The following is a 25,264-nucleotide window of genomic DNA, read 5'->3' as shown; positions in this document are numbered from 1 at the left end:
CCTGAAATATAATATCGCATATCGTGGGATTCTGGAAAATATGTTCAAAATTATATTATCAAGTTTCCAAGAGCAAGACTTGAGTATGTGAAGAGATGGTATTTGTTTGATTTAAAGAATGTAAAATGTTTGAAATTTGTTGGAAAAAATACAATGTTCCATAAGTATGGTAATAATGATGTATTGTCTATTTTTTATTTGATACTTATGAAGGTCAATCCGTGAAACAGAATAGATTTTATGCAAAAAGTTTAATATTTATCAAAGAACGCAGTATTTAGGTTTTTAAATCCTATACAAATAAGCAAACATTTGTTGTCAAGAAAATATCGAAATAAGCAACCACATTAAAATAAATCAGAAAACAGTGTTAATCATTTGTGTGTGAACACCGTGTTTTATTAAACTAAGTCGTGTGTAAAACAAAGCTTCAAGAACTAAACAAATAACGTAAATGAAATGCAAGACTCCAAGCAATTAGCAAAGATCCCCAGATGCTCTGCTGTCAAAGCCTTGCTTCATCAGAGTAGACTTGGGATAGGAGGGGAGGATTTATTTCTACCAGGAGAGGGCTGGGCTACCCCGGGGGAGACACCGAGAGCATGCGGGGGTAGTTGGTGGGGAGGGGAGGTCAAGAAAGCTTGCTTAGAACTCCGCCGTACGCTTGTTTCCTGTTTTGAATTACTGCGAATGACAAGTGAAGATAATCTAATGTTAAATTTCGTCTCATTTCTAAGCCTGCCTCCGCCCTATAGTTTTTATCTCTCACGGAATGACTTCTTGTCTCCGACTTAACATGATGTTGTGTGACAATTATTCTATTTGGCAAATATTGTAATATTGTGAGGCCTAATTTGCAGTAATTCCTTTGCTAAAACCAGCAGTTTGAGCAAGGATTGGCGGCTTGTCTAAGGATTTCAAAGACAGTCCTTTGTCATAAACCTTTCCAAATACATTATACAAGCTGTATCATTTGCTACGATAAAATTAAAATGTTTTCTGTGAGGAAAATCATTCTCTTTCCTATGTATCTTTAATAATAACTCTGTTCAGTTTTAACAGATTGTCCAATAGGAGGTTGTCATTATTTCAATTTCTAATTATTTTTGCTTGGATAATGTTATCAATTTGTACAAAAGATGACAACCTTTGCATTATACACATGACTGGGTTCTTGCTTCGCTCAGCATTAGAGGGGGTTTCAAATATCGCGTATTTCAATTATGCAAATATTGTGACTTGTCGAATAAATATGAGAGTCTTTGAGGTGACAATTATCAACTTACAAACACGTGTGACGGGTTTTAAGTTTATTTTCATACGTGTCCAACGCACCCGACAAGACCCATTTTACATCACTTTACCTAAACTTCAGTTGGGGTTTGACAGGGGGCGCTCCCTGATCCTTTATTATCAATACAAACAACCCCGTCTTTCTGTGTGTGGCACCTTGCATGGTATACACATAGCGGTTGTGTTACGTCATAGTTTTGTAATACACGATAATTGCAACCAGTGTTGGAAATCCTTCCATACCAATGGACACTTTGAGTGACCACCACGAATCGAAATTGGCCAAAATTTGTAAAGGATGGAAAAACAAACAAAACGAGAGTTGAACGAAAACAGGGCCTTTGTCATACAGTCCACATTTAGCAGTGCTTGGGAAGGATTTCATTTAGTTCGTTGAAACTGTTGAAATATTATTGTTGGGTTAATGTATGTCTGAAATAGTAATGAAATATACGCCCATTCGCAGCCTTTCAGGCTGTATGCATATTCTGACACGACATGTCAACAGCTTGAGAAATGAACATGTTCTTCCGAGGTCATAACAGGGGCACATGAACTCCTGCCAGCTGTATTTCTTGGCATTTGCTTGAAATAATGACCCAAGGAAGAAAACACATTAACCATTATTTATCTCGACAATTTTAGTAGGTACATGTGATGGGAGTATGAGAGACAATATAAGGTTCATGTTGATTATATTTAAAAAACAAGTATGTAACCGAATGCATGAAATATGAACACTTGACAGTTTCATTTTATCAAATAGGTAATTTTAATACTTTGAAAGGGCAATGATTTACAAATAATAAATATATACGAGATTTGTTCGAAAGTGCTTTGTTTCCTTACTATGTTTTGTATCTATTTTTATTATGATCTATTTTTGTTGATCCTTAGGGTTAAACAGGAAAATATTAGTCATAACCTTTTGGTTTGTTATTCGGAAAATATTGCGTGTCTCCTCAACAAATTAATCACCTCTCAAATTATGTTCTTGATGTATGTGAGAACTCCCGCACCGGAGAACAAGACTTAATCTAGGATTTAGAGTATCATGGCGCGACATCAGATTCCCGTTCAATCCAGGCAAAGTCGCTCCTTCTGTACGAATTGGATCACTCCCGATGTCTGCATCAAGTTTTAATTAAGTCCACTATCAACTGAAATGATGTTTCAAACCCTGTATCGATCAGTATTTTAAACGCACATTAAGGATTTCGTATAGTGACTGTGATCATTCGCCTGATTGAAATGCCCAAATGGCGGGGGAACAAGGTGGTTCAAGTAGACATTGCACGTGATTTGTTGTCAATGGCAGTCCCGGTCACCCTTGCGTAATTCGTATCGTCTGCTTCGCGAACTGACAACTTGTGCACACGGGCGCTTAGAATGACATTACCATTCACGGGAGTGTAATTTTGGCCGAGGCAAGGGTGCTATTATCCCAAGATTCGAAATTAGATTCCTAAAAGTCAGGATAAATTGGCGCTTTAATGACCGTCCATGCATAGAGATCTTCCAATTAACTGTCGTACCTGGCCGCCATTTTGACTCCTCTCGGGCCGAGACTGTGGGCAACGGAGGATGGCTGATCCTTCACCTGAGTAAAGGCCTTGCTTGTCTTAATGCATTCCATTTGGCTTTATTTGCCGTTACACGCCAGGTATTAAACAATTACTAATATAACGTGGGTGGGCGCAGATCGTTATAGGATAGAGGTTGCTTAACAAAGTTTATGAGCATAATCAGAAAATGCTTCGACACAAGAAAAAACAAATTAATAGGCGTTCAGACGGATTTAAGGCATTCATGCCGAAGAGTCTTAGCTTATAGATCCATAATAAACTAATATGAAAATGCGGGTTTGTTCTATTTATGTCCTATAACCTCTTTTCCACAGCCATAGGTTAGGAATGTCAACTAACTCTGCTTCTATCAACCCAGACTTGTTTAAGTTACCCAGACGGACTTCTATTCCGTGTTTTTTTTTGCTTAAGATGCTCTTCAGTTTTTAGACGATAAATCCCTTGGAAGCGTTAAGATGCATCTCAGACCTGAATGAAAAAAGTCTTATAACGGCAAATATAGTAGTTTTTGTACTGCGTTGCTTCGCTCTGATCTATGTTCACGAAATAGAGATAGCAATCTGTCTTCAGGAGTCGTCAGCTTGCCATGAATTGGACATGAACCATCCATCAAACTCGGACAAAACACGGCTAGGACGAGAGTTGTTGAGAGTTTAGTAAATACGTGACCTAGATAATATTTGTATCAAGTATTCATGCATATGTGTCCTATATCAAACCCTTACATCTTCCTTGCCTCGAAAATACGATGTTTTACATATGACACATCTACGGGTTCACTTGATAAATAATATATGATGTAATTATGATCTTATTTGTAAATGCATTTAACAGAAAATCTGGATATGAGTAAATATGTATTGTAATGGTTGTGTAACAATGTGAGTCATTAGCTGGTTCATTTTACAAACATTTCGATAATGTCGTCAAAAGAAACCGCCATAAACCCCCTTTCACGTAACAATTAAATATAAATTAGGCTAGTATTAAGTCCGGGCCTACCACAAGGTTGATAATCCCGTATCAAAGGATGTCCTACTTCGAATCACAAGAGCGAGACGGATTTTATGTCCTGTATATCAAGGATGTTGAAACAGTGAGAAAGTTAAAACGACGGGATCACCACAGGAACCCTGTTAAGAGCCTTATGATTGAGCAAGGTGCGGTGATAATAAGTGGGTATACAGGTGTACAAACTCAACAGCAGCTCGTGAGGTGATCTTCATACAGATTAGAGGACCAACTGGGGTTGACCCCGCTATACAGATTCGTTCCACAGCAGGCGACCCCCATTCCTTTTTCCAAATACAGTCCCGCTGGGAATAAACTCTATAAGTGTTTTGATCCTTGAGATACAACTATTCTAATGATGAACCGTACTCAAAGTCAATTGTGATCACAGATCAAAAACATCGGTGAATTTAATTGAGTAGTGTTTGGAAGACCCATGTAGTGAGCGCTCTGTTGTAAGCCGTACCGTGAAAAGTCGCACCATGGTGGGTTAATCGACGTCCCTAATAGGTGAGTTTACAACGGAGAAGTTACCTCATGGGGAAGAAAAAGAAACCCTTGCTCCCACCGAAGCTGCCTTTGTAAAAAACTCCTTTGATCCACCGCTCAACCCCCAATTAGAAGGATATCTTGTGAGGAACATAGCGTTTGGCATTAAGGTTTCAACAAATCCTTACCATCATCTTAAGGTGCCCTCCACTGTATCATAGACTTAATGCTTACAATAGACATTCTTGTCAAAGAAAAAGTGAAAATATGACGGGGAAGAGTCTCATTATAAGGGGATAAGAACTTCTTTGATCCTTCAACCTTGTCAGCTTTCCCATACTGCAAGATCAGATCCAAGATGTGTTCATTATGATAGAAATATGTCGAGTATTTTAGCATAGTGGCTATTATAGAGTACAATGGCCCTTCTTCAACAATATACACCTTGTACTGTCAATCTCATAAGATAAATGACCACTCGATGTGTAAAAGCCACGTTTATAGGTATAAGTAGCTTGCATCTACGTGTTTATAAACACCAATAATACCTTAGTACATGCAATTGTTCCACAACACTGCTACAGTTAACAGGATGGTGCGTATAGACAACGATAATATTTGGATTGTAATATACGGTCTGCAGGAGACAATGTGCTAATCATTGTGCATATGTACTGGCATCGATTCTGTATATATTATTGTGTACATTTACAGCAAAATTATTGTTTTGCATATTTTAAGGCCAGCGTTCATGGTATATTATTAGCAGAGAGTATGGAGAATGAAGCGGGACCATGACAATGTTGTCACAAATGTTCGCCATGAACAAAGGGTTGTCAGATCAATGCATTATCAAACAGATCATTGTTACTTTGATGACACATATAAACGTGTTAAAGGCTTGCGCAGAAGCGATGAATGCGCCACCACCTCCATGGATCTCTATTGATTCTAGCATGTCTGCGACTGTACGTCTTTATTTCCGGTACAAAAGGAAGGTCAAGGTCACGTGGTCAGGTTTACCTTCCTACACGTTCGATATGAGGAAAAAGGACGCCTCAAATTAAACAATTTGTGAGCGTTTGGAGATGATAAACCAATAATTAAGTATAAACGTACCTTTTCCAAGTGAAACCAATCGATGAATTGTAAGGTATTTTTTGTAAGTAAACAATGATTCGGCATAGTTATGTTTTAGTGATATGATAGGTTTAAAAAAAATATAAAATGTTTTTCTGATCTGGTTGTTAAAAAATAACCAGTATCCCTAAAACCTCTCGTGCTTGTCACCTATCATGTAATTAAGAGAAAATGACTAGCTATCCTTGAAATAAATTCGACGGACTGCTGCTGATAGATTCCTTTCAAAAAAAGAAATTAACAAAAAGCATGCATTTTGTAAAAGCGATGACGGAACCAGGGCGTATCGCCTTCACGAAACTAGAAATTAATTCACTCTCGTCCCCATTCAGTGAATGGGGAGCAAAATAGACCCTTTCCCTTCACGAAGGTCGGATTTGGTAAATTTCTGTTTGATTTAATGGAAATGAAATGAAAGGACTCTCTGGTCCCCGCCTTTTCACTCTGTCCCGTTCACCGTTTAAACCTCAGCGCTACAAATTTAAGCGTATAAAAACTCCAGGGCAAGCTCTCGAGGAGTCTGGGCTTACTATCGATCAAGCATGCTGGAATGCCTTCGACATGTGCTTCAGTGTCTGATATTGCGAGAGTAAAATTAATATGTCCCCTCCTCGAGCTTTATCTGTCAAAAGTTTCCACAACTTCCTCCCCTAACAAATCCTTTATCGTAGTTAAATTGATAATCTGTTTGGATTGAGACCGGTTATGAACAAGTGTACAAGTTAGCCCTCTGAATTATAAGGGTATAAGCGACCGAGGTAGATGTTCCAAAAAGGACCTGGATTCTTTAGCCAAACATAATGGGCTCTTTTCTTTCCGTGGTATTCTCACAGCCGCCTGTCGTAGGTGATGTTTACATATATTAAACGCAATTGTCCCTCTCGTTTTGAAAGTAAGCAACGAATGATTCGACCATACAGTGGGGAAATGTTGCAGATTTGGGGAATAACAACCTAGGATGCTCAACAATGGACTCCTCGTCCGCTTCTCCTAGTCGTACCGCGTAGGACTCATTGAAATACACCAAGCACACACTAGTCCTCGGTTAGAGAGCGTTGACAGACGATTAGTGTAGAATAATGTGTGAACTCCTGGCAGAACACCAACCTTAGTAAACACAAACTATTGTCGCCATGTTCAAAATCTAACTCGGCCTTCTGAACCAGTTTGCTTATGGAAACGAGTTGTGTTAACTATGAACTGAAGGACGTGGAGCTTTTGCCTCCGTATTTGAAAAGAATCTTAATTTGTGTTTGAATTTGTATTTTTGGGAAGGTGCGAACGAGACCAAGCCCTTCCCGTTTTTCAAAGAAGTCCTATGTTGCCATATACGAAGAGTATGCAAAAATGTTGATTCTAGCTTGTTCAAGAGATAAAATAGAGAGATGTATTTTATTTTCTTTCATATGAAAATAAGTGTGTAGTTCTGAGGGCTCTTTTTCATGAAGTCGTGTGTTTATGCTGGGAATGGATGTTTGGTTCATTTGCAAATAGATTTGACATTTTATTCACAAGGTTAAGTTTGCCTGGGAGATGTACTGACGAATTTTACAAACAGGCATTATTCTACGGTGAATATTTGATGACGAAATTGCCTCGTTGGAATGTGAACAAACAAATGAATTAGACTTACATATAAAGTGTCAAATCTTCACAAATCTTCCCCGTCAAATGTCAGCGGTGTTCTTTTTACAAATGTTGTTGTTTCGTACCTTTGTAAACACAGGAAGCGGTGTGTCATGTTTCCTATTAATGTTTTATTCTCATGTCGTTTCCAAAGTTTATCTTACTGTCAATGAACAGAATTTCCACAAAGCTAAATAATCACATCAATCAGCAAATTAAAACAATCGGAAATAAAAGATACGAGAAAGGAATACATTATTAATATATTTCAGTAAGATAACTTCTGTCGCCCAGAAAAAACAAATAAACTTTCAATTAAATGTTTATTTTACAATAATTATTTCATTCCGGCATCATAAGGCGAATAAGATTAATTTCTATGCTCTATTTTTTCTTATTTTGTTTGAAACAATCGAATTTCACAGTTTATTTTTCATAATATTTTCATATAAATATCCTTTGTTCTTTATAATTTCCCCCAAACACTGACGTCTTTATTTGATTAAATAGGGTCAAATTAAGATAAACAAGTACAGATTATTACAATAAATATGTCAAGAACTATTGTTTATCACATCGTGCCATTTTCCTTTACGATTGTTAAAATTTGCTGGTATTCGTTATCAAATAATGCTGAAATTTTGCTTGATTCTAATATCGAGCCATCTTGCTTCAGGGCACGTCCTCACGTGACTCGAGAATGGCATGCAATCCGTGCAGTATCTGCACGTGACAGCTCAGTATGTGATGACGTAATACACATAAAACTATATCACACCTTCCGCTGGCTTAGGTGAAATGACTGCCTCCAGACGAGTTATTGATTTATTTCATCGTGATCCGGTGAATGTGAAGATGATTATACAACGATATGTTTGTTGGTAAATTGTTTCTATACAGAGATCGTAAGGGGGACATAATCTTTTTTATCCTTGTTCATGTTGTTTTTTGCCCCAAAAGCTTCATTTTTTCGTTACATCTAATTTCAAAGCTTTGAATATTTCGTCAAATTATTTTGAGTTGGTGTATATATTCTCTAAATTGTCCTTCAGTAGTATTTTACATACTTTTCAAACACGCATAATTCGTTCACAGTAAAATTAGTCTTGTTTTATTTTTATTTTATTTTGTCTGAAACATGTCCTGTCCGTCTTTACCAAACACAACGAAATAGATCTCAGCGCACAATTAATATTTCTACAACGTATTGTCATGAAATATTAATTACATTTTTGTCCAGGATGTAATTCACCTCGCCACCTCTCGTGTTTAGTCGCATCGATTATATCTACAGATAACAGCGAACATTGTGTGAAACCAAGGATAACTCTCTCTCTCAAAGTAACCTACATGTACCAGCCAACATGTTGATTAATGTACTTCTCTAAACGCTCTTAAATCGACCGAAATAATAACTTCATTCTCACACATTTTCATAAAATATTCAGTCATTTGCTGTAAATATAAAACACGTGCACCCAGTACTTGTCTGCGCCAGGTACTAAACAACACAATGAAAAGCGCGAGTTGTTCGCCATTCGCCCGAGAAATCGTGAACATGAACAAACCAGAACCCTGTTTCTCTCCTATCTTTGATCTAACTTTACCTGTGACAGGTAGAGGAACGAAAGCTTTGATCTTGCCGCTCCGCTTGACAGTCACCTTTACAGAATCTTAAGGCGTTGTCAAATACCAATGACAGAAGCCTAGAAATATTTACAATATTATCAACTAAGATCTTTACATTAATATTAATATTAAACCTGTGACACGATATATACATATATAAATGTAGAAACATGCTAAATGGTTTTCATGAACTTATCTGGCTATGAATGAGAAATGTTGTTTTCTAAACATATTTTGAAGCTTATGATGTAGTTTTAATATTTTTCATTGTTTATTGTGATAACCTGATTTATTGACATCACCTTTCACGTTCTTTATATGGGGTTTCTTATTTGTTTCAGCACGTGGATGATAACACGAATTATATTCATGGAGACCAAAATACAGTTATACGAAAAGGTAAGGTTTACTGTTTTTACTTTTAACGAATAAAACTAACGAAATAAGAATGTCTGACCTAATGTAAGTGTCAGAAAGCAACCTTTGAGGAGAAGACACAATTCACGTTTAGGTTAAATTAATTCAAATTTTTACCAGATTTTCTTTCTCCTAGAAACTTCCCCACGGGGAATCTGCCGATCGATTTGTGCTGCAAAAATATTTACCCTTCTAACTCAATTTCATTTAACACATTGCGTGAAAACCTACTTTCGAAATTTCTCCAGACAAATCCAGCTTACTTTTGCGAATTGTGTTTGGCTGCTGGGGTAAAAGCAGGACCTTTAAAATAATTTGTTAGAATTTTGCAACACATTGGAGACTCGTTTAGAGAAAAAAAGTCAAATTTGGCTCACATTTTGACCTTAACGAATTTCTTTAAAAAACTCTATGAATCATTCATTTGAAAATAGCTATTTTATTATAACAACTAAATTGTTAATAGAAGACACAAATCAGGGTTATTTAGTATCAACTCGAGGCAATTTATTTTCAGTGGATTTAAGCCAAAGTAAATCATATTATCATATAAATCGCACTACAATGTGAAAATTTCCTGTAAATATAAGAGATTTATTCATCCACAATTTTCTATAATTAGGAAAATTTACACTACAAAGGTGTAGCTTTTCACAGGGGTAGACCTAAGGCTATGAGTATGAAATATAATGATCTCTTTCACCATCTAAGAGTAGACAAGAGCGGGAAGGGGCAACAAATGTACACTCATTATATTAAACCCGACACGATCGCTATACTGACTCCATCGTTGTTCGTCGGTGTTGTATTTCCCATTTTGACAAATTAACATCTTTCTGCTTTGACACCTTGTAATTTTATACACCTTAAGTTAGTTCGCAATTTGATTCAGTGGCAGCCTAGATAGAATCACAAGGCTATGTCTGATACGCATCATAATCTAATCCACAGTACAAACCCGAAAACAGCTATTTGAAAGACGTTTGTCTCCCTTTCCCTTGGGCAAAACGCCCTCTCGGATTTGCGGTAGTTTAGATCGGCGCTGCCCGGTGCTTATTCCTCATATTTATAACTCGGAGAAAAAACACCCCGTGTGTAGCCAAGGGTGGCATGGCTGAGGTTTATCATTGCTAAAGGAAAGTCGTGTGTGTCAGGAAAATGACGACAGTCATAGAGGGGTACACCGAGCCCTCCTCATAAGCTTCATACAGAGCTAATTGCCGACTGTCACACTGGTTAGGAGGCAGAAAAAAAATCGTCGTGTCGCTGGAGGCCATTTTGGGACAAGACAACGCATGAAATCTCGTTGTCGCGAGAAGGGATAAGATTGATTATTTTTTTGACTAGATTGAAATAATTAAAAACACATGTATACCTATTTCACGGAAATATATGGCTTCGATTTGTATTTGGAATGAATAAATAGTTTTCTTAATGTTGTGCGTGGAATTACATATATTTCATGTTGAGGTGATTTTAAAAAAATATTAACGACTCTTTTAGAAAACGTATGCCTTCATTTTCAGTCAACCCATCGCCCTGGGATCAGGGTCTTAAGAGAGAATTCTTGTAAAATTTCCAACACTTCCGCGTTTCCTCTGATAAAATTGAAAACCTACTCATTTCGAGGCACAACGGATTTTGACTTTTGATAGGACAGCTTCCCGGCTTTGATTGCCCTGGGGGCGTTCTCTAAATTTGATGGATTAATACTGGAGAAAGCCATGTTCCCGTTTCCACTTCGTGATTCGTGAAAAGAAAACCGACGTCCAATTCCATTCCCGAAACTCATGGGTGAAAAGTTAAGCCTTGTTTCACACTTGCTCTGTTCGTTTTTACAAAGTTCTGATTAAGCAAATCAGGTTCTAAAATGTGTGTCCACGTGGGAAACCTAAAATTATTCGTGGCCGTTGAGATTTGAACTCGGGAGAGAATTTAAGAGGTAAATAGAGTCGATTGTCACCATGAAGACGTGCAATAGCTGATATAATAACTATTAGGTTCCGAGGCCCTTCGCCAGTGTTGATAGGGCAAATTAACATCGTTTGTAGCCAATATTTACAAGTCTACTTGACTGAATGGAAGGGTTGCAATTCGTCATGGTCGCTGTCAATTGAAAACATTGAGCAAACGTGTGCTGTTATATTACTCCACCAAAGTTAATTGCGCTTACGTTCAGCGCATGCGTTGCACTTGATCACGTGACTTCCGACATATGGCGGGTTAGTCGGCAATAGAATTGGGAAAACTTCCGTGTACAGTTTTAATCAAATAGCTTGAATAAAACATAATATCTGATAAACATTTAATAACCGCATTTTATTCATCGTGAGAAATAAATCCTTTTATCACGAAGAGCCAGGGGTAGAGATACGAGCGAAATTAAGCAACCAGATTAATTCTATTGCTTGTAAGATACTGCCTCGTCTGACGATATTTGGTATTGATTTGAACATTTTATCAGCTTATCAATCCGGTTACACCATCCGAAGCAACGAAAACATGTTGGAATCTGGAAAAATATAGATTATAATCTAAAACGAATTAAACAATTTTATTCAAAGAGGAATAAGAGAGCGAGACGGCCTCTTATGTTGAATGTTTACAATGTGAGAATGACAGACCAAAAGTGCCAGTGTAAATATTTGATCTTTGAAATGTCTACATCGAATTTCAAGTTCGTTATAATTGGATATTTTATTCTAGGCTGACACTCAAGCTATTCTATATTAGTTTCAAAGTGAAATGACAGATAAAACTCATTCATTCAAACCAAGAACTCGCAGACTCTCGTCAAGTCTCGTCTGGGTCCGAGACATCAATTCAGCCCAAAAAGATCTTTTTCGTCCGAAATTAAATAACAATGTTTATTTTATTTTCGAAACAGCAGGGGGTTCGTCAAACAGAAAGGGTTGTTGAACGTTTTCAGGGATGCTTTTGGTCGCAAGGAACGCTCTTGTCGCTGTATCTCATTTGTCAGCGCCCCCTGTTTAGGAAGGCACTTCAGGAAGAGAACAACATGGCGGGTCTTTGTTTCCTCCCACAATTCCATAGAGTTGAGTGCGCGCGCCTGTCCATTCTCGCATTTGATTGCCCCTCTGTATGCTCCGCTCGCTGACATCTCAAGTCGCTATCGGTCGTTTTAGCACAAGACAAATCCAATTTTTGATCATTCAGATGTTTTGAGAATCCCCTGATAGATCAATTATTAGCTAGCGTGTTCAGATCAAAGAGGCATGCTGAGATCAGCGTAATTCAGATCTCGCCCGTCCATATGATGCGATAAAAGCACATATGAATGCGGGCCATAACGATTTGTTGAGCTAATGACGTATAAGAGAAAAAGATTACATTCTACCGCAGTCTGAGGCGGCCGAAACGCGCGATGCCCGGCCCGAACATGTACAGCCTAACCGTCTGATCAAACGGCACTGAGCAGGCTGCCTTTTTTCGCCACAGGAAGCAAGATGAGAAATTTCCGTCAATCTGGGCAGGATAAATATTTGTTCTGTTTTGATTATCAATAAACCTCGCTCAGGTAGCTTCCAAATTGCAGGGGTTTGCACTGCGAGGTAACGTTAATAGCAATATGTCGGGAACGCCGTTGATGTTCGATGCACTGGCATGTGTTTAGCCGACCTTCAATCAGCACATGCATTGATGAGGTCACCAACACTGCTGCCTCCGGTTTAGTCTCTCAGTATAAATATATGGTTAACCGAATAATTCTTATGACAAATCCGTTTGGACACTTTATAAACAATACTTCATGTTCAATTAATTATTTTTTAGATTTTTTTGCATGATATATTTCAACTCTTTTATAGAGTATTGTTTCAAGAATCAACTTTCATTTCTTCTTCTGTACCATTTTAAAGAAATTCTCCAAATAATTTTTATTTTTTATTTGATACCTGTTCGGTTAGAAGGATCCCATCGATGTGATTAATGTACGACCTTTAACCTAAAGGTATAGACTGTAATGATTACATTCATCTTACAGTCTCGAGCACAGCTGATATGATAGATTAGAGGCTCAAATAAACCATTATGTAGCATACCGTATCCAATCTCCGCCCTATCTTCATAAATGCTTAAGGAAGCTTTTGTTTCGTTACAAAATACGCGTCTATGTTTCCCAAAATGACACTGAAAGAAACGGAAGCTTATCAGATTTGGTTTGAGTTACAACAGCCAATAAAAACAAAGAAAATATTCAGCTCAGCACTTGCAAGCGTGAGGGTTAATGTCGATGTGTTCTTTATTTAGCCCGGAGCTACTCTGCTGAAGGTCGGGAGAAATGTCGCAAATCAGGGTCAGAGGTCGCGTTCGGGTTGCTCCCCTTGCCGCACGTCATAATAGAAAGGGGCTTTTAGGCAAGGCGATTGAGACAGATTTGTGTCATTCAAGAAATGGTTGGGAATATCAGTGATTTGGTCTGTGATAGAGTTGGTTTTAACGTTGGCAATTAATAAATGGTCGTCGGCTGTCATTCCCAGCTGCCGGCTAATGGCACGTTGACATCCTGCTAGGTGACTCGGACGCCGAGCACCCTAAAAAACAAAAATGGCCGCCCAGTGGGGTCCCTTCGTAGAGTATTTGAGGATTTTATGACATGTATTTTAATACAATTTACGCGAAAATGTGCCTCCGAAACGTCAATAGAAGTGCGAATTTATTAAAAGAACTGTTCACGGGGAGGATAATTTGAAACTGCGGGACAAGCCATACGAAAGGCATTGCACTTTCAGTAATTATCAGCTCATAGATTTTCGCATAAAGATCTAATTAAAGGGTCTTTATCTTTGCAGCCGGAATCCGACCCAAGAACGAAAACAATAAAGATCTGGTCATTTCAGGCGTGGTCTCCCCTACCGACGTCTTCTGTTCTGTCCCTGGTCGCCTGTCCCTGCTCAGCTCAACGTCAAAGTACAAGGTCACGGTCGCAGAAGTGCAGAGGAGATTATCTCCCCCTGAATGTCTTAATGCTTCCCTCCTCGGTGGCGTTCTTAGAAGGTAAGTGTCAAGACCATTTATTCGTTCATGACACTTAAAGTAATAATAATATACCGCTAATGGCAATTCACTTTACAAAGGGTCGAATAGGATATCTAGTAGTGTAACGTAATAATAATAATAATAATAATAATAATAGTAATAATAATACGTAAAATATCAATTGAACTCATAGTATCATTTACAATAGATATCATTTCAGCGTCTTCAATATGATGATTATTATTATTATTATCATTATTCTTATACCGACACGACTACGTTCCGTCGATAAACTACTAGATATAATCTCCTCCCTTTTGTAAAGTGTACACCTATTAGCGGTGTAAAGAGCGTGCGTTGTAATGGATATAATATGAAGACACATGGAGGCCTTTCCTTGTCCAGTCTTCAGGTGTGGCCAGGTAACTCAACACCTGTCCAGCCACCTTTCAAGTATCTATCACCTCTGACCATTGTCCCTGCTCCAGCATTGCTTACCTTCTTCCTCCTTGTTATCACATCTACATGACCGACTGAAACCAAGAATACATTTTTCTGCTAGAAATCCGCGCAGCTTGTTCAACCGCCATTGTGCTGAGCGTCAACGAACGACAAGCCCATGGTTAGTCGCTTGCGTTCATTTCACGCTCAGCTGAATCAGGTAATGAACTGGGTCTTCTCCGATCCTTCATTGAGTCCTTCACAAGAGGGCTGGAGTGAGCTTTTTAATCATGTCTCTCCGATCTTGTGTCGCCGAGACCCCCTGCCGGTGGACATGACACCCCACCAAAACCGTTCTAACGGCCTTTGACACTATTGGTTTTCCTTTTATGAATCCTCCGAAACCATGACAATAACGCCTTGTTGTGTTTGTTAAGGCGAAGCGGCGCGGAGATGTTTAGGCTTTCTTGCTACATGTGGAACTCCTGTATGCCTTTATAATGCAGACTTCATATGCACTTAGTAATGTCTTGTTTACTCTCTATAGCATTTTCACGCCAGATTTCATGACAAAGTGGCCCGGCCTGTGATCGTCGGGAGAAACCACTGTTCGGGTCTAGTTTACGATGAGTAAAGTGCGAACAATTATCACCTCCACAGGAGAACCCTGGTGATCGCCTGACTAACAGGAAATGTTATACTGCCGCGATGATTACTGCAGATTACTAGGTTCGCTCGCAAGAAAATGCCGTCTACAATTTCAAAAGGAAATAATTTTAGAAATTTGTCTGTAATGACTCAGATGAAAGGTGAATCACATGAATATAGGACGAAAATGGTCCCCAAATCATTTCATAATGCATGCTAAAAAATGTACTGAGAGCTGTGCTGTCAGAAGATCAAAGAATCTTATCGCAGATCAAGTGAATTAGTAATGTATAAAATCCTTGAGATAAGCGTTTGAGATATACTCTCACATGGATATCAAAGCACGCTTGTTTGTAACATTGATTTTAAAACATCCTCGCCTTTTTATGTCATTATATCATTCTGAAGGAATCAATTCTTTTGTCACAATGTCGCGTATGAGATACGTTTATAAAAAGTACAACAGAAAAATATAATTAAGCGAAAATAACGCGTTAAACTGCTCTCCAGAATCTTTCATATTTCTCCTTGCCAAGTAGCTCATTCTTCTTTGATCTCAGTCGTGGAACTTAAGATGGTTGCTTATAACATTGAGCTGAAATTTTGAAGTTCGCCCTGGGGGTTGCAAGTGTCTGATTCAAAGAAACTTGAACACTAAAACCCGGAGCAGTAGCAGTAGAGTTGTGAAACCATCCACTGGAACACAAATTCAGCGAAGACTCCAGATGAGTTATACAGGACAATGTCCAAGGACCTTTCGTGTCCTTTTGGCGCGTCCTAGCCAGACGTCTGATCATCAGCTGTGGCAGTTGCAGTGTCTATATTTCAGATTCAGAATACACTTCTTTCTGATCAGTAGATTGCCATGGAAACCCCCTAACAGCCTACGGTAGTGGAATTCGCCAGCAAAAACGCTCAATTTCTCATCTCTGCTAAAGTATAATGCACCTAAAAATCCATAAACGCTATTGATAGCATTCCGAAGCATCAAACGAAATCCGCTAACCCTTCATCCGAGTCGAACCCCCTTCTACAATTTGCTTGTTTTATGAAGTGTCGACTCAATTTGTCTACAATGTAATGCATCCTTGAATGTCCAAACAGGGAGGTTGGAATTTAGCGATGTTGAGAGCTCGAGTGACTATGAATTGCATTGGCCGATAATTGTTGGAGTAGGGTCTTGCAGACCTCACTGTATCCGGCGCCATAGTCGGGGATAGGGGTCCGCGTTATGAGGGAGGGATCACTGATTACATTCTCGGAGGTGGGGGTGAAGGAATATGTAAATAGCCTAATTATTGAATATTTCTTTTTGGAGGGAAACAAATTAATACTATGAAATAGGCATACACTTATAGTTTTGGTTTGTTTTGTTTAAAATAATTATTTAGGTTCTCTTTTAAATAGGTTTTGTTTTATTTCATTGTTCTTAGAAATAATAATTATAATTTATTGATTTATATGAACAGTCGTTTCGACAACAAATCATAGCAAGTCACGATATTAACTTTAAAAATATGTAATTTTTTAGCGCATGCCCAAGAGTTAATCAAACAGTCTCATAAGACCACACAAGGTAGAGCCTAAAACCGCGATAACTCAAGTCTGTTGTGACGTAGCAGACAGGTTTAACAACATCACGTGTTTCCGGTTATGAGGTTATGAAGTCACGGAAAAACACAAACAAGTCACGTGGTTTGAAAACACCAAGTTATCTTCTCAGCTACAAACACGGTTCTTTTTTTGTCCTGGAAATTTCTCAACACCCATCGACTTTCCTTCTTCATCCGTTAATATTGTCTGGTGAGGCGCAACTCGCGAGTTCAGGGGCCTGTGCGTCGCTCCCAATTAGTCGCAATCCAAGCCAGTTCAAGAGTTTTCGGCATACGCGGAACCCAGGGAGCTATTGTCCATGTCTGGAGCCGCCAAACACGAGCAACCGACTCATTGCCTTGAACAAATCCATTTTTCCCTGGAGAGGAGTTTGCAAACAACATTCGCCGTGTCTCTTTTATTCACCAAGAAAAGAGGATCGCAGACTACTTTCTTGTCAAACTGTTGGAAGTCGAAAGAAGGAGGGCTGAAGAGCTCTTCCACGAAACATCAGAGGAATTCCTGACGAACAAACCATGGTCCGATTCTTATCCCTTCACCAAGCACTCCTGTCGCTTTGCAAAAAAGTAGTCCTTCCAGTGAAGTGTAGACATGCGCCATATGTTACAGCATAGCAGACAAACAGACCGCATCGCTATCATGTCATTCGATCAATTCTGAAAAAATAGTGCTATTTTAAACAAGCTGTAAAGAAAAGAATGTCACGTTTTCAACCAAAGGTTGGCGATAGTAGCTGTTAATATGCGCTGCTGTAATTATTCGGAAAATGTGGGTATTTCTGAGTGAGATATTTCTGTCCTCGTTACTACTTGACAGTTGTCGGAAACGTCGAGTTTGTATAAATACCATAAAGTTAACGAGTCCTCTTTAATTAGACATCTCACGTTCCAGTGAGGAGCAAGTTAATTATTGGGCTTTGCCATCTTAACCCGACATGTTGTACTAGACAAGTGGGACTGAAAGTCGCTTATGATCTCTTGAAACTATGGAAGGGTGATTACGCCAAAATCGGGCTAATTTAACACTTGTCCAACCAGTTTGCTCACCAGGTGTCTGAGGAAGCGAGCTGATCAACCAATCACAGACGTGATCGATCGGCGGATCACTCAATCCCGATCATGCTTAAAGAGGCCGTGGTGAACTATGGCAGATGCCAGTCGAGACGAGTGTGGAATTATGTAGATTCGATGAGCTGCTGCGAAAATGGATTAATACGAGAAATGGCTCTCGGGGACTCTCATCCGTAAAAATCTCTGTTCGAAACGGGGAATTAACGAAATTAGGGAGGTCCAAATTTGTGTCGATAATGATGACCCCTTATTGGTGATTTGTCTGCGTTGTGACGAGTGTAAATTACATTGCGGTGTCTTACTCGCGCCAGCTGTCTGCTTTCCGGTAGTCGTAAACACAACTTACCCAACCTAGCCTTCTTTCCGGTAGTCGTAAAGGCGACATTGAGGTCTTGATACGTTGTTGAATAAAACGACACGTTTTGTAGGCCGAGTAACAGTAACGAGTCTGTTATGGCAACATTTTAAATGTAATCTTTTTTTTCAGAGCTAAGTCCAAGAATGGTGGTAGATCTCTTCGAGACAAGTTAGAGAAGATCGGTCTCAGTCTACCAGCCGGCAGAAGAAAGGCAGCTAATGTAACTCTACTCACGTCACTTGTCGAAGGTATGCTTCGTTCACTCGTGTATGTAAATAAACAAATACAACAATTAAGAAAAAATACATTCCAAACTTCAGTGTTAGTCTGTCAAAACATGTTAAATTTAATATTTTTAATAAGAAATATATATTCATATAACCAAAGCGTATTGAACGTAAGTAGCGTCATGAATGCAATAAGGAAGTCACAATTATCCTCACTCGATATTTCATTTATTTACAAAAATATCATGTTTTCTTCTCTCTTTTTTTTATAACAGGCGAGACAATACGGCTTGCACGAGACTATGGATATATATGCGAGACAGAATTCCCATCACGACAATGTGCGGAATATAACCTCCGACAATACTCGGATCCAAGCGATACCCATAATAGAAAAAATATGGTCCTAGCAGCGAAGTAAGCATTACTTTGACATCCTATTCATCTTTGTTTTATATTACAAAACTCTACAGGAAAAATAATGTGAAACGACTTATACATCTTTCTAATCTGTCAACAAATACATATGCCCACAATTAAATACAAGCATTTCCAAGATTTATCAAAATTCAAATTCATCTTAAAACATCAAAACACTCTGTTCATATTCTGTTATTTGTGTTCAGAGACATGGCGGGATTTTTTCAAACATTGACATTAATATGATTTAACGAAAATTGACAAGTTAAATGTAATTTTCATATAGGGCTTCCATTTATAAAACTGATTGCCTCGTATTACAGCTGATTATCGAGATATTAGCAACACATCTTCAACCGCAACGCAGGAAATAAATATTTTTTTCGACACTAAATATCATTAACGCACTGTTGCGACGTCCATCTTCCTAACTACTGAAATTATCCTCGAGAAAACTTTTAAGTAACCCTCCCTAAGCCTGCATACAAGTCCGCGTTCACATATAGCTTTCTCCTTAAGATATTGACTCTCGGTTTAACACGGTCGCTAGTTGCGCGAAATCCATCAATTTCCATTTCAACACAACCTGTCAAATTGATGGGATCTGATGTTTGAAATGTGTCCGAAATTGCTTAATGTTTTCACAGGTAGCTTATCCGTTTTCTCTGTGAATTAAGCGTCTTTACGCTAATTATTTGAAGGAGGAAGGATAGGGAAAATCATTGGGAAATCGATGATTGAATTGAAAGAGAATTTTCACTTAGTTAGATCGTCTTGAAAATAATCACTGATTTCCAGGTTACTTGCAATTTGATCTTTAAGGAGTTTTGCTGGATTTGCTGGATGTGTCAATAATATGTTTGTCACATCTTGTTATCTACACAAACTAACGAGACGGAAACATTCACCATAAGCTTACACATTGGCACTTTGTCAATATCGTAGGGTTGAACCACTGTACGAAAATATTAGTACTTGGATAAACGGGTATTTATTTTCTGGTATGTAGTAACAAAAGAATTTTTTTAATTCATTTTAACAGAATTGTTTCAAATATGGTATATATTTGAAAATGTTATTTGTATATTTGAAAATGAAACAAAACTAATACGATTTAAGACAGTAAAGCTAAAATAATTCTGGGACGATTTCTTGATGTTTATATGTATTATTTTTGTCTTCCCAGGCAAATCGTCAAAGAACTGACGGATCTGCTAAATCAGGACCGGTCACCCTTGGGGAACACCCGGCCACAGCCAATTCTGGAACCGAATATTCAGCGTCACCTCACGCACTTTAGCCTGATCACCCACGGGTTCGGATCCCCAGCCGTTATCGCCTCATTGACTGCTGTTCAGAGTTACCTAAATGAAATGTTGAAGCTCCTTGATAAGAACTACCCTGCCTCTCAAACGGCGCAGGTTAACCCAACAGTACCTTCAATGGACGGTAATGGTAAATCTAAGAGCGATAAAGATGAAAATCGACGCGAATAGCAGGACGGCTGACTCCTGATGAGATTTCCTGATGCTGCTAACACTTCGTATGTCTGTGTCAAAAACGTGTGGACAGCTCCCGCAAGAAATCTTAACGTCACGAGTTTGTGTGCTGACGTCACGGGTCATGTGCTTGCAGGGAATGCCGGGACATTCCATAAACTGCGGATGTGTGTTTAAAGCGGGGCTATTTAGTCATTCCGTCTGTGAAGTGATGTCATATCGGAACATTGGTGCAAAAAATACGTCTCTGATGTGGCTATTACGTCATCAGTCTGCAGGGTATATTGTGACGTCACGAATGACGTCATGTGTGCGTGCATGTGGTGCATGAGTCCAGAAGTGTCAACTACAGACAATATAATTGATCCTCTGGTTCTCTGTATTGCTTGGGCAGTGCTCAAGGTGACATTTTCTCCCACATTTAACTCAAAAAGGAAAGCAAGGTTTTCCTACATAATCTGTCTCAAAGGACGTTACCATGACAACGGAGGTAAACACATCTCCGACACGTGAAGAAAGTCACGTGACAATACGTAATTCACCAAATCTATCTCCCTCGCCTTTGTGAATGTTAACTTTCAGAACTCTGTGAATTGACTTCAGTTTGCAGGATATGTAAAATAGACGGGTAGATATACTTTTCTTAGTTTTCTATGAAATGAACGAAGTTGCATTCCTCTGTTATTTGACGTAGCGCCTAATAATTGTTGTACTACGTTCTCCCTGTGTCCTTTGTATATTTGAGAGACCATTGTGTATGATATTACCGTATGCGTCCGTACAAAGACGTGTGATGTTATTTATTCTAGTCCAAAAAATGCTATTCGCCCGAATACATACTTCATAAGAGAAACGGTGGTACCGTCCTTTGCAGAAAATGACATTACTCATCCTCAAATTAATTGTTATTTATTTTCTTTGGCATACTTAGTGCGAGATCACCTTGAATAATTTATGAACGTACTTTTTCTGCAAAGATCGGTAGCGTTGTTGAAACCTCGAGGCAGATACCTTGTTGACAGCAGTTTTATATTTTTCTTTTCTACTTATTTCCCCAAATTTGAGAAAACACTTAAACTATTGTTCCTTTCAGAACGACATTAACTTAAAATGAATTGTAAAAAAATGTCATTTTTTTATTTCTTACCGTGAAAACGGGTCTATTTACATATCATGTGTACGATTATGACCAAAATTTGTAGGTACCAGTCCCATGATGAAATAAAGTGGGTCAAAATACTCATTGCTTTTGTCTTTTCTAACATCAAACAACATTGCACAGTGAAAAGGGAAAGGCACGGTCAATAATTGATGCATCTTGGAGCTTTTTGATCGGTCAGATTGCGCACAGGGAACATTCTGATTGGTTAGCATTTCCACGTACTCAAATGTACCTGATGGTGATATAAATTATTAAGATACGTCATACGGATGCTATATCATGCATTAATTGCATGACGAGTGATGTTTTTACACGCAATATCAAAACCCACTGCAGGAAGTATGTGGTTGATGGTCGTCTATTGCACGTCTCCAATAGTTGTCAATTCCATGTCAATCAAATGATTGATATACACATTGATTGATGGATGTTGACAGGTCGTCTGCAGGTTTTATAACCAGGAAGCGTTGCTGAATCTCACGTGTACATAGTAACTTGTTATGCAGTAGGCGACAAATATTTTATGTAATCGTACGGGTGCATGAATTTCATAAATATTCTACAGCTGTGTTATAATTCAATACAAACATCTTTATAGATATGTTAAAATACAAACACGCTTCAGCCTTCTGTATGGTATTTCAAATGTGATTTATATCGTCTAACTGTCAAATCCTTTCACACTATCAAACAATTACCATGGATATTGTCAAGCGGTTAAAACACTTGCAGTGCACCCGAGTCAGAATTTGTTGCTCGGGTTGGCAAAATCAAAGCAAGGATATTTGGCCAAGAAGTTTAACTTAAGGTTCAGGTATATCGATGATCTGATATCAATAATGACCAAATAGTTAATTCCCTTCCACTGATTAACTCATCGGAACTAGAAATAAACGAAACCATTGAGACCGCCTCATCTGTTTCATGTTAAGGTATAGGACTAAATATTCAAAGTGATAACTAGCTATACACAACACTGTATGACAAGACGGATGACTTCAACTTTTCAACAGCCAACTTTCCCTTTATACGGAGCAATATCCAAGCAGCTCAAGCCTTTCGTGACTACATTTCACAAGTTTTGAGGTACAATCAAGCATGCTCTTTCTACAGAGTTCAAAGCGTGACATGCGACTCCTGCACAAAAGGTGTTTGATCAGGGTTACAAAATGCAAGGCCCCAGTAAAGAATTCAACAGATTTTATGGTAGACATGTGGTCGTTCCTTTGTTATTTTAGGTGAACAATTGACTTGCCTTTGCATGTGTTTGTGAGGTACCACCGGTTATTATTAACATTGAAAAACAAAGTAGTCGTTGCAACCAACACTGTCACTGTCAGGTAAATTATATTTTGATTTTTAATATCGGTCGATACCCCCTTTTTAAACTAAAAAGAAACGTATTTTATGTGTACTGAAACACTCTTGCAACCTAATGCAGATTACTAACAGTTTAAGAGTTTATTCACTTATTTTCTATGGCTAAAATATTTCTTGATTGAACTGATTTCATGCAATAATACAGAATATTGGAAATAACAACAAATTGATAATATGCATGTAATATCATGAACAGCTGACTGCAGAAAATGTGAACATCATTGTGTTTTGCTCGAACTGAAAGAAGAACTCCAATTTAGAGAAACACGAAAGTGTTGTTTTTTTACAGTATTAGAACATACAACTTAGATGTCAAAATGTAAACGCTTGGATACTTAAATCCATCAATCAGTGTGAATAATGAAATAGACCAGATCAAATAGTAAAATAGTACCTATTGTATGAAAAACTGGCAGGCTCGACGTTATGGGTTTTATCGAATATTCCTATTTTGCTTTTGATTGTCATACTGGCAGTGATAATATTACAAAAGAAACTTTTGTATAAGCCATTTCAGATGTGTTTCTTCACAAACATATATACTTATGATATCCATAAGCACAGAACCGTGACAATGTTCAGTCTCATCGCACAGACGTATGTTAGGCCTTTTTGCACAACTATACTCGTAACATCACGGTAACCTTAACTTCACTGATTATAGCAGTGCTAATACGAACACATGTTTCAAATGATAGCTGTAACAATTGTAAATTGCATTTTACATGTATTAATCCGATAAAAAAAATAAAACTAATAGGCGTATACAGCAGATGCCTGACGTGTGTTCTACTGTCTATCAGAAGATAAATGTTATAAACATTAGGTCGACATGTTCCCGAGTCACACCCAACGTTCATTTATGCATTCATCATCCACAAACGATATCTGTCTCCCTGTCGATCCAGCCACCCATGTATGTATGGGCCGATTTAGATATATTTGTGAAAAGCACAAGAGTACGTATGGTTATTTTTCTGTATTTATCAATCCATTCAGAGGCCTATATTTCTGTATTTCCATCTATCCATATAGATGCCTACATTTCGGTATATCCATCTCTCCACATAAGGCCTATATTTCTGCACTTCCATCGTTCCATTTTTAGGCCAATTATTCTGTATTTCCATCTGTCCATATAGAGGCATATGTTTCTGTATTTCCATCTCTCTATATAGAGACCTATATTTCTGCATTTCCATCTATCCATATAGAGGCCTGTACTTTTGTATTTCCATGTATCTGTATAGATGCCTATTTTTCTGTATTTCCATCTATCCATCCAGATGCCTGTATTTCCATCGTTCCATTTGGAGGCCTATATTTCTGCGTTTCCATCTATCCATATAGAGGCCTATACTTTTGTAATTTCCATCTATCTGTATTGATGCCTATTTTTCTGCATTTCCATCTATCCACATAGATGCCTATATTTCTGTGCTTCCTTCTATCCATACAGATACCTGTATTTCCATCGTTCCATATAGACGCCTATACTTTTGTATTTCCATCTATCTATAAAGGGGCCTATTTTTCTCTATTTCCATCTTTCCATACAGATACCTGTATTTCCATCGTTCCATTTGGAGGCCTAAATTTCCTAATTTCCATCGTTCCATTTAGAGGCCCATTTCTCTGTATTTTCATCTGTCCATATAGAGGCCTATAAATGTGTATTTCCATCTAACTTTTCAGAGGCAGCTATTTCTGTATTTCCATCTGTCCATATGGAGGCCTAATTTTCTGTATTTCAATCGTTCAATTTAGAGTCCTTATTTATTTTCTGCATTACCATCTATCCATTTAGAGGCCCAGATTACTGTATTTCCATCTATCGATATAGAGGCCTATATAATTTGATTTCCATCTATCCATATATAGACCTATATTTCCATCTATCAATTTAGAGGCCTATATTTCTGTATTTCCATCTATGTAAACAGAGACCAAATTTTCTGTATTTCCACCTGTCCATAGAGATGCCTATGTTTCAATCTCTCCATATAGAGACCTATATCTCTGTATTTCCATCTATCCATTTAGAGTTCTATATTTCTGTATTTTCACCTATCTATACAGATACCTATGTTTCCGCATTCCTATCTATCCAGACAGAGACCTTGATTTCTGTATTTCCTTCGTTCTATTTGGAGGCCCAATTTTCTGTATTTCCATCTATCCATTTTGGGGCCTATATTTCTGTATTTCCATCTATTCATATAGAGGCCTACATTTCGGTATTTCCATCTATTCATA

At 38.1% G+C, this 25,264-nt stretch overlaps 1 protein-coding gene across 3 annotated transcripts in view; it reads left to right on the top strand.

Moving 5' to 3' along the window:
* Positions 1–21,705, top strand: part of LOC124114196 (transcription factor AP-2-beta-like) — a 60,617-nt gene extending 38,912 nt beyond the window's left edge. For 2 of the 3 annotated variants that reach the window (XM_046474791.2, XM_046474789.2), the window contains exons 3-7: positions 9,116–9,173; positions 14,003–14,207; positions 18,450–18,568; positions 18,823–18,964; positions 20,154–21,705. In XM_046474791.2, the coding sequence (XP_046330747.1) occupies positions 9,116–9,173; positions 14,003–14,207; positions 18,450–18,568; positions 18,823–18,964; positions 20,154–20,463 (834 nt within the window). In that variant the 3' untranslated portion in view covers positions 20,464–21,705. The remainder of the gene's footprint in view (positions 1–9,115; positions 9,174–14,002; positions 14,208–18,449; positions 18,569–18,822; positions 18,965–20,153) is intronic. The other variant, XM_046474790.2, reaches the window with a different exon arrangement.
* The last annotated feature ends 3,559 nt before the right edge of the window (positions 21,706–25,264 follow it).

This window comes from Haliotis rufescens, unplaced genomic scaffold (assembly GCF_023055435.1).
Source record: "Haliotis rufescens isolate VD_foot unplaced genomic scaffold, xgHalRufe1.0.p SCAF_2, whole genome shotgun sequence".
Taxonomy (NCBI): domain Eukaryota; kingdom Metazoa; phylum Mollusca; class Gastropoda; order Lepetellida; family Haliotidae; genus Haliotis; species Haliotis rufescens.
Note: the sequence above shows the minus strand (reverse complement) of the source record. Positions and strands in the feature narration are given on the sequence as shown.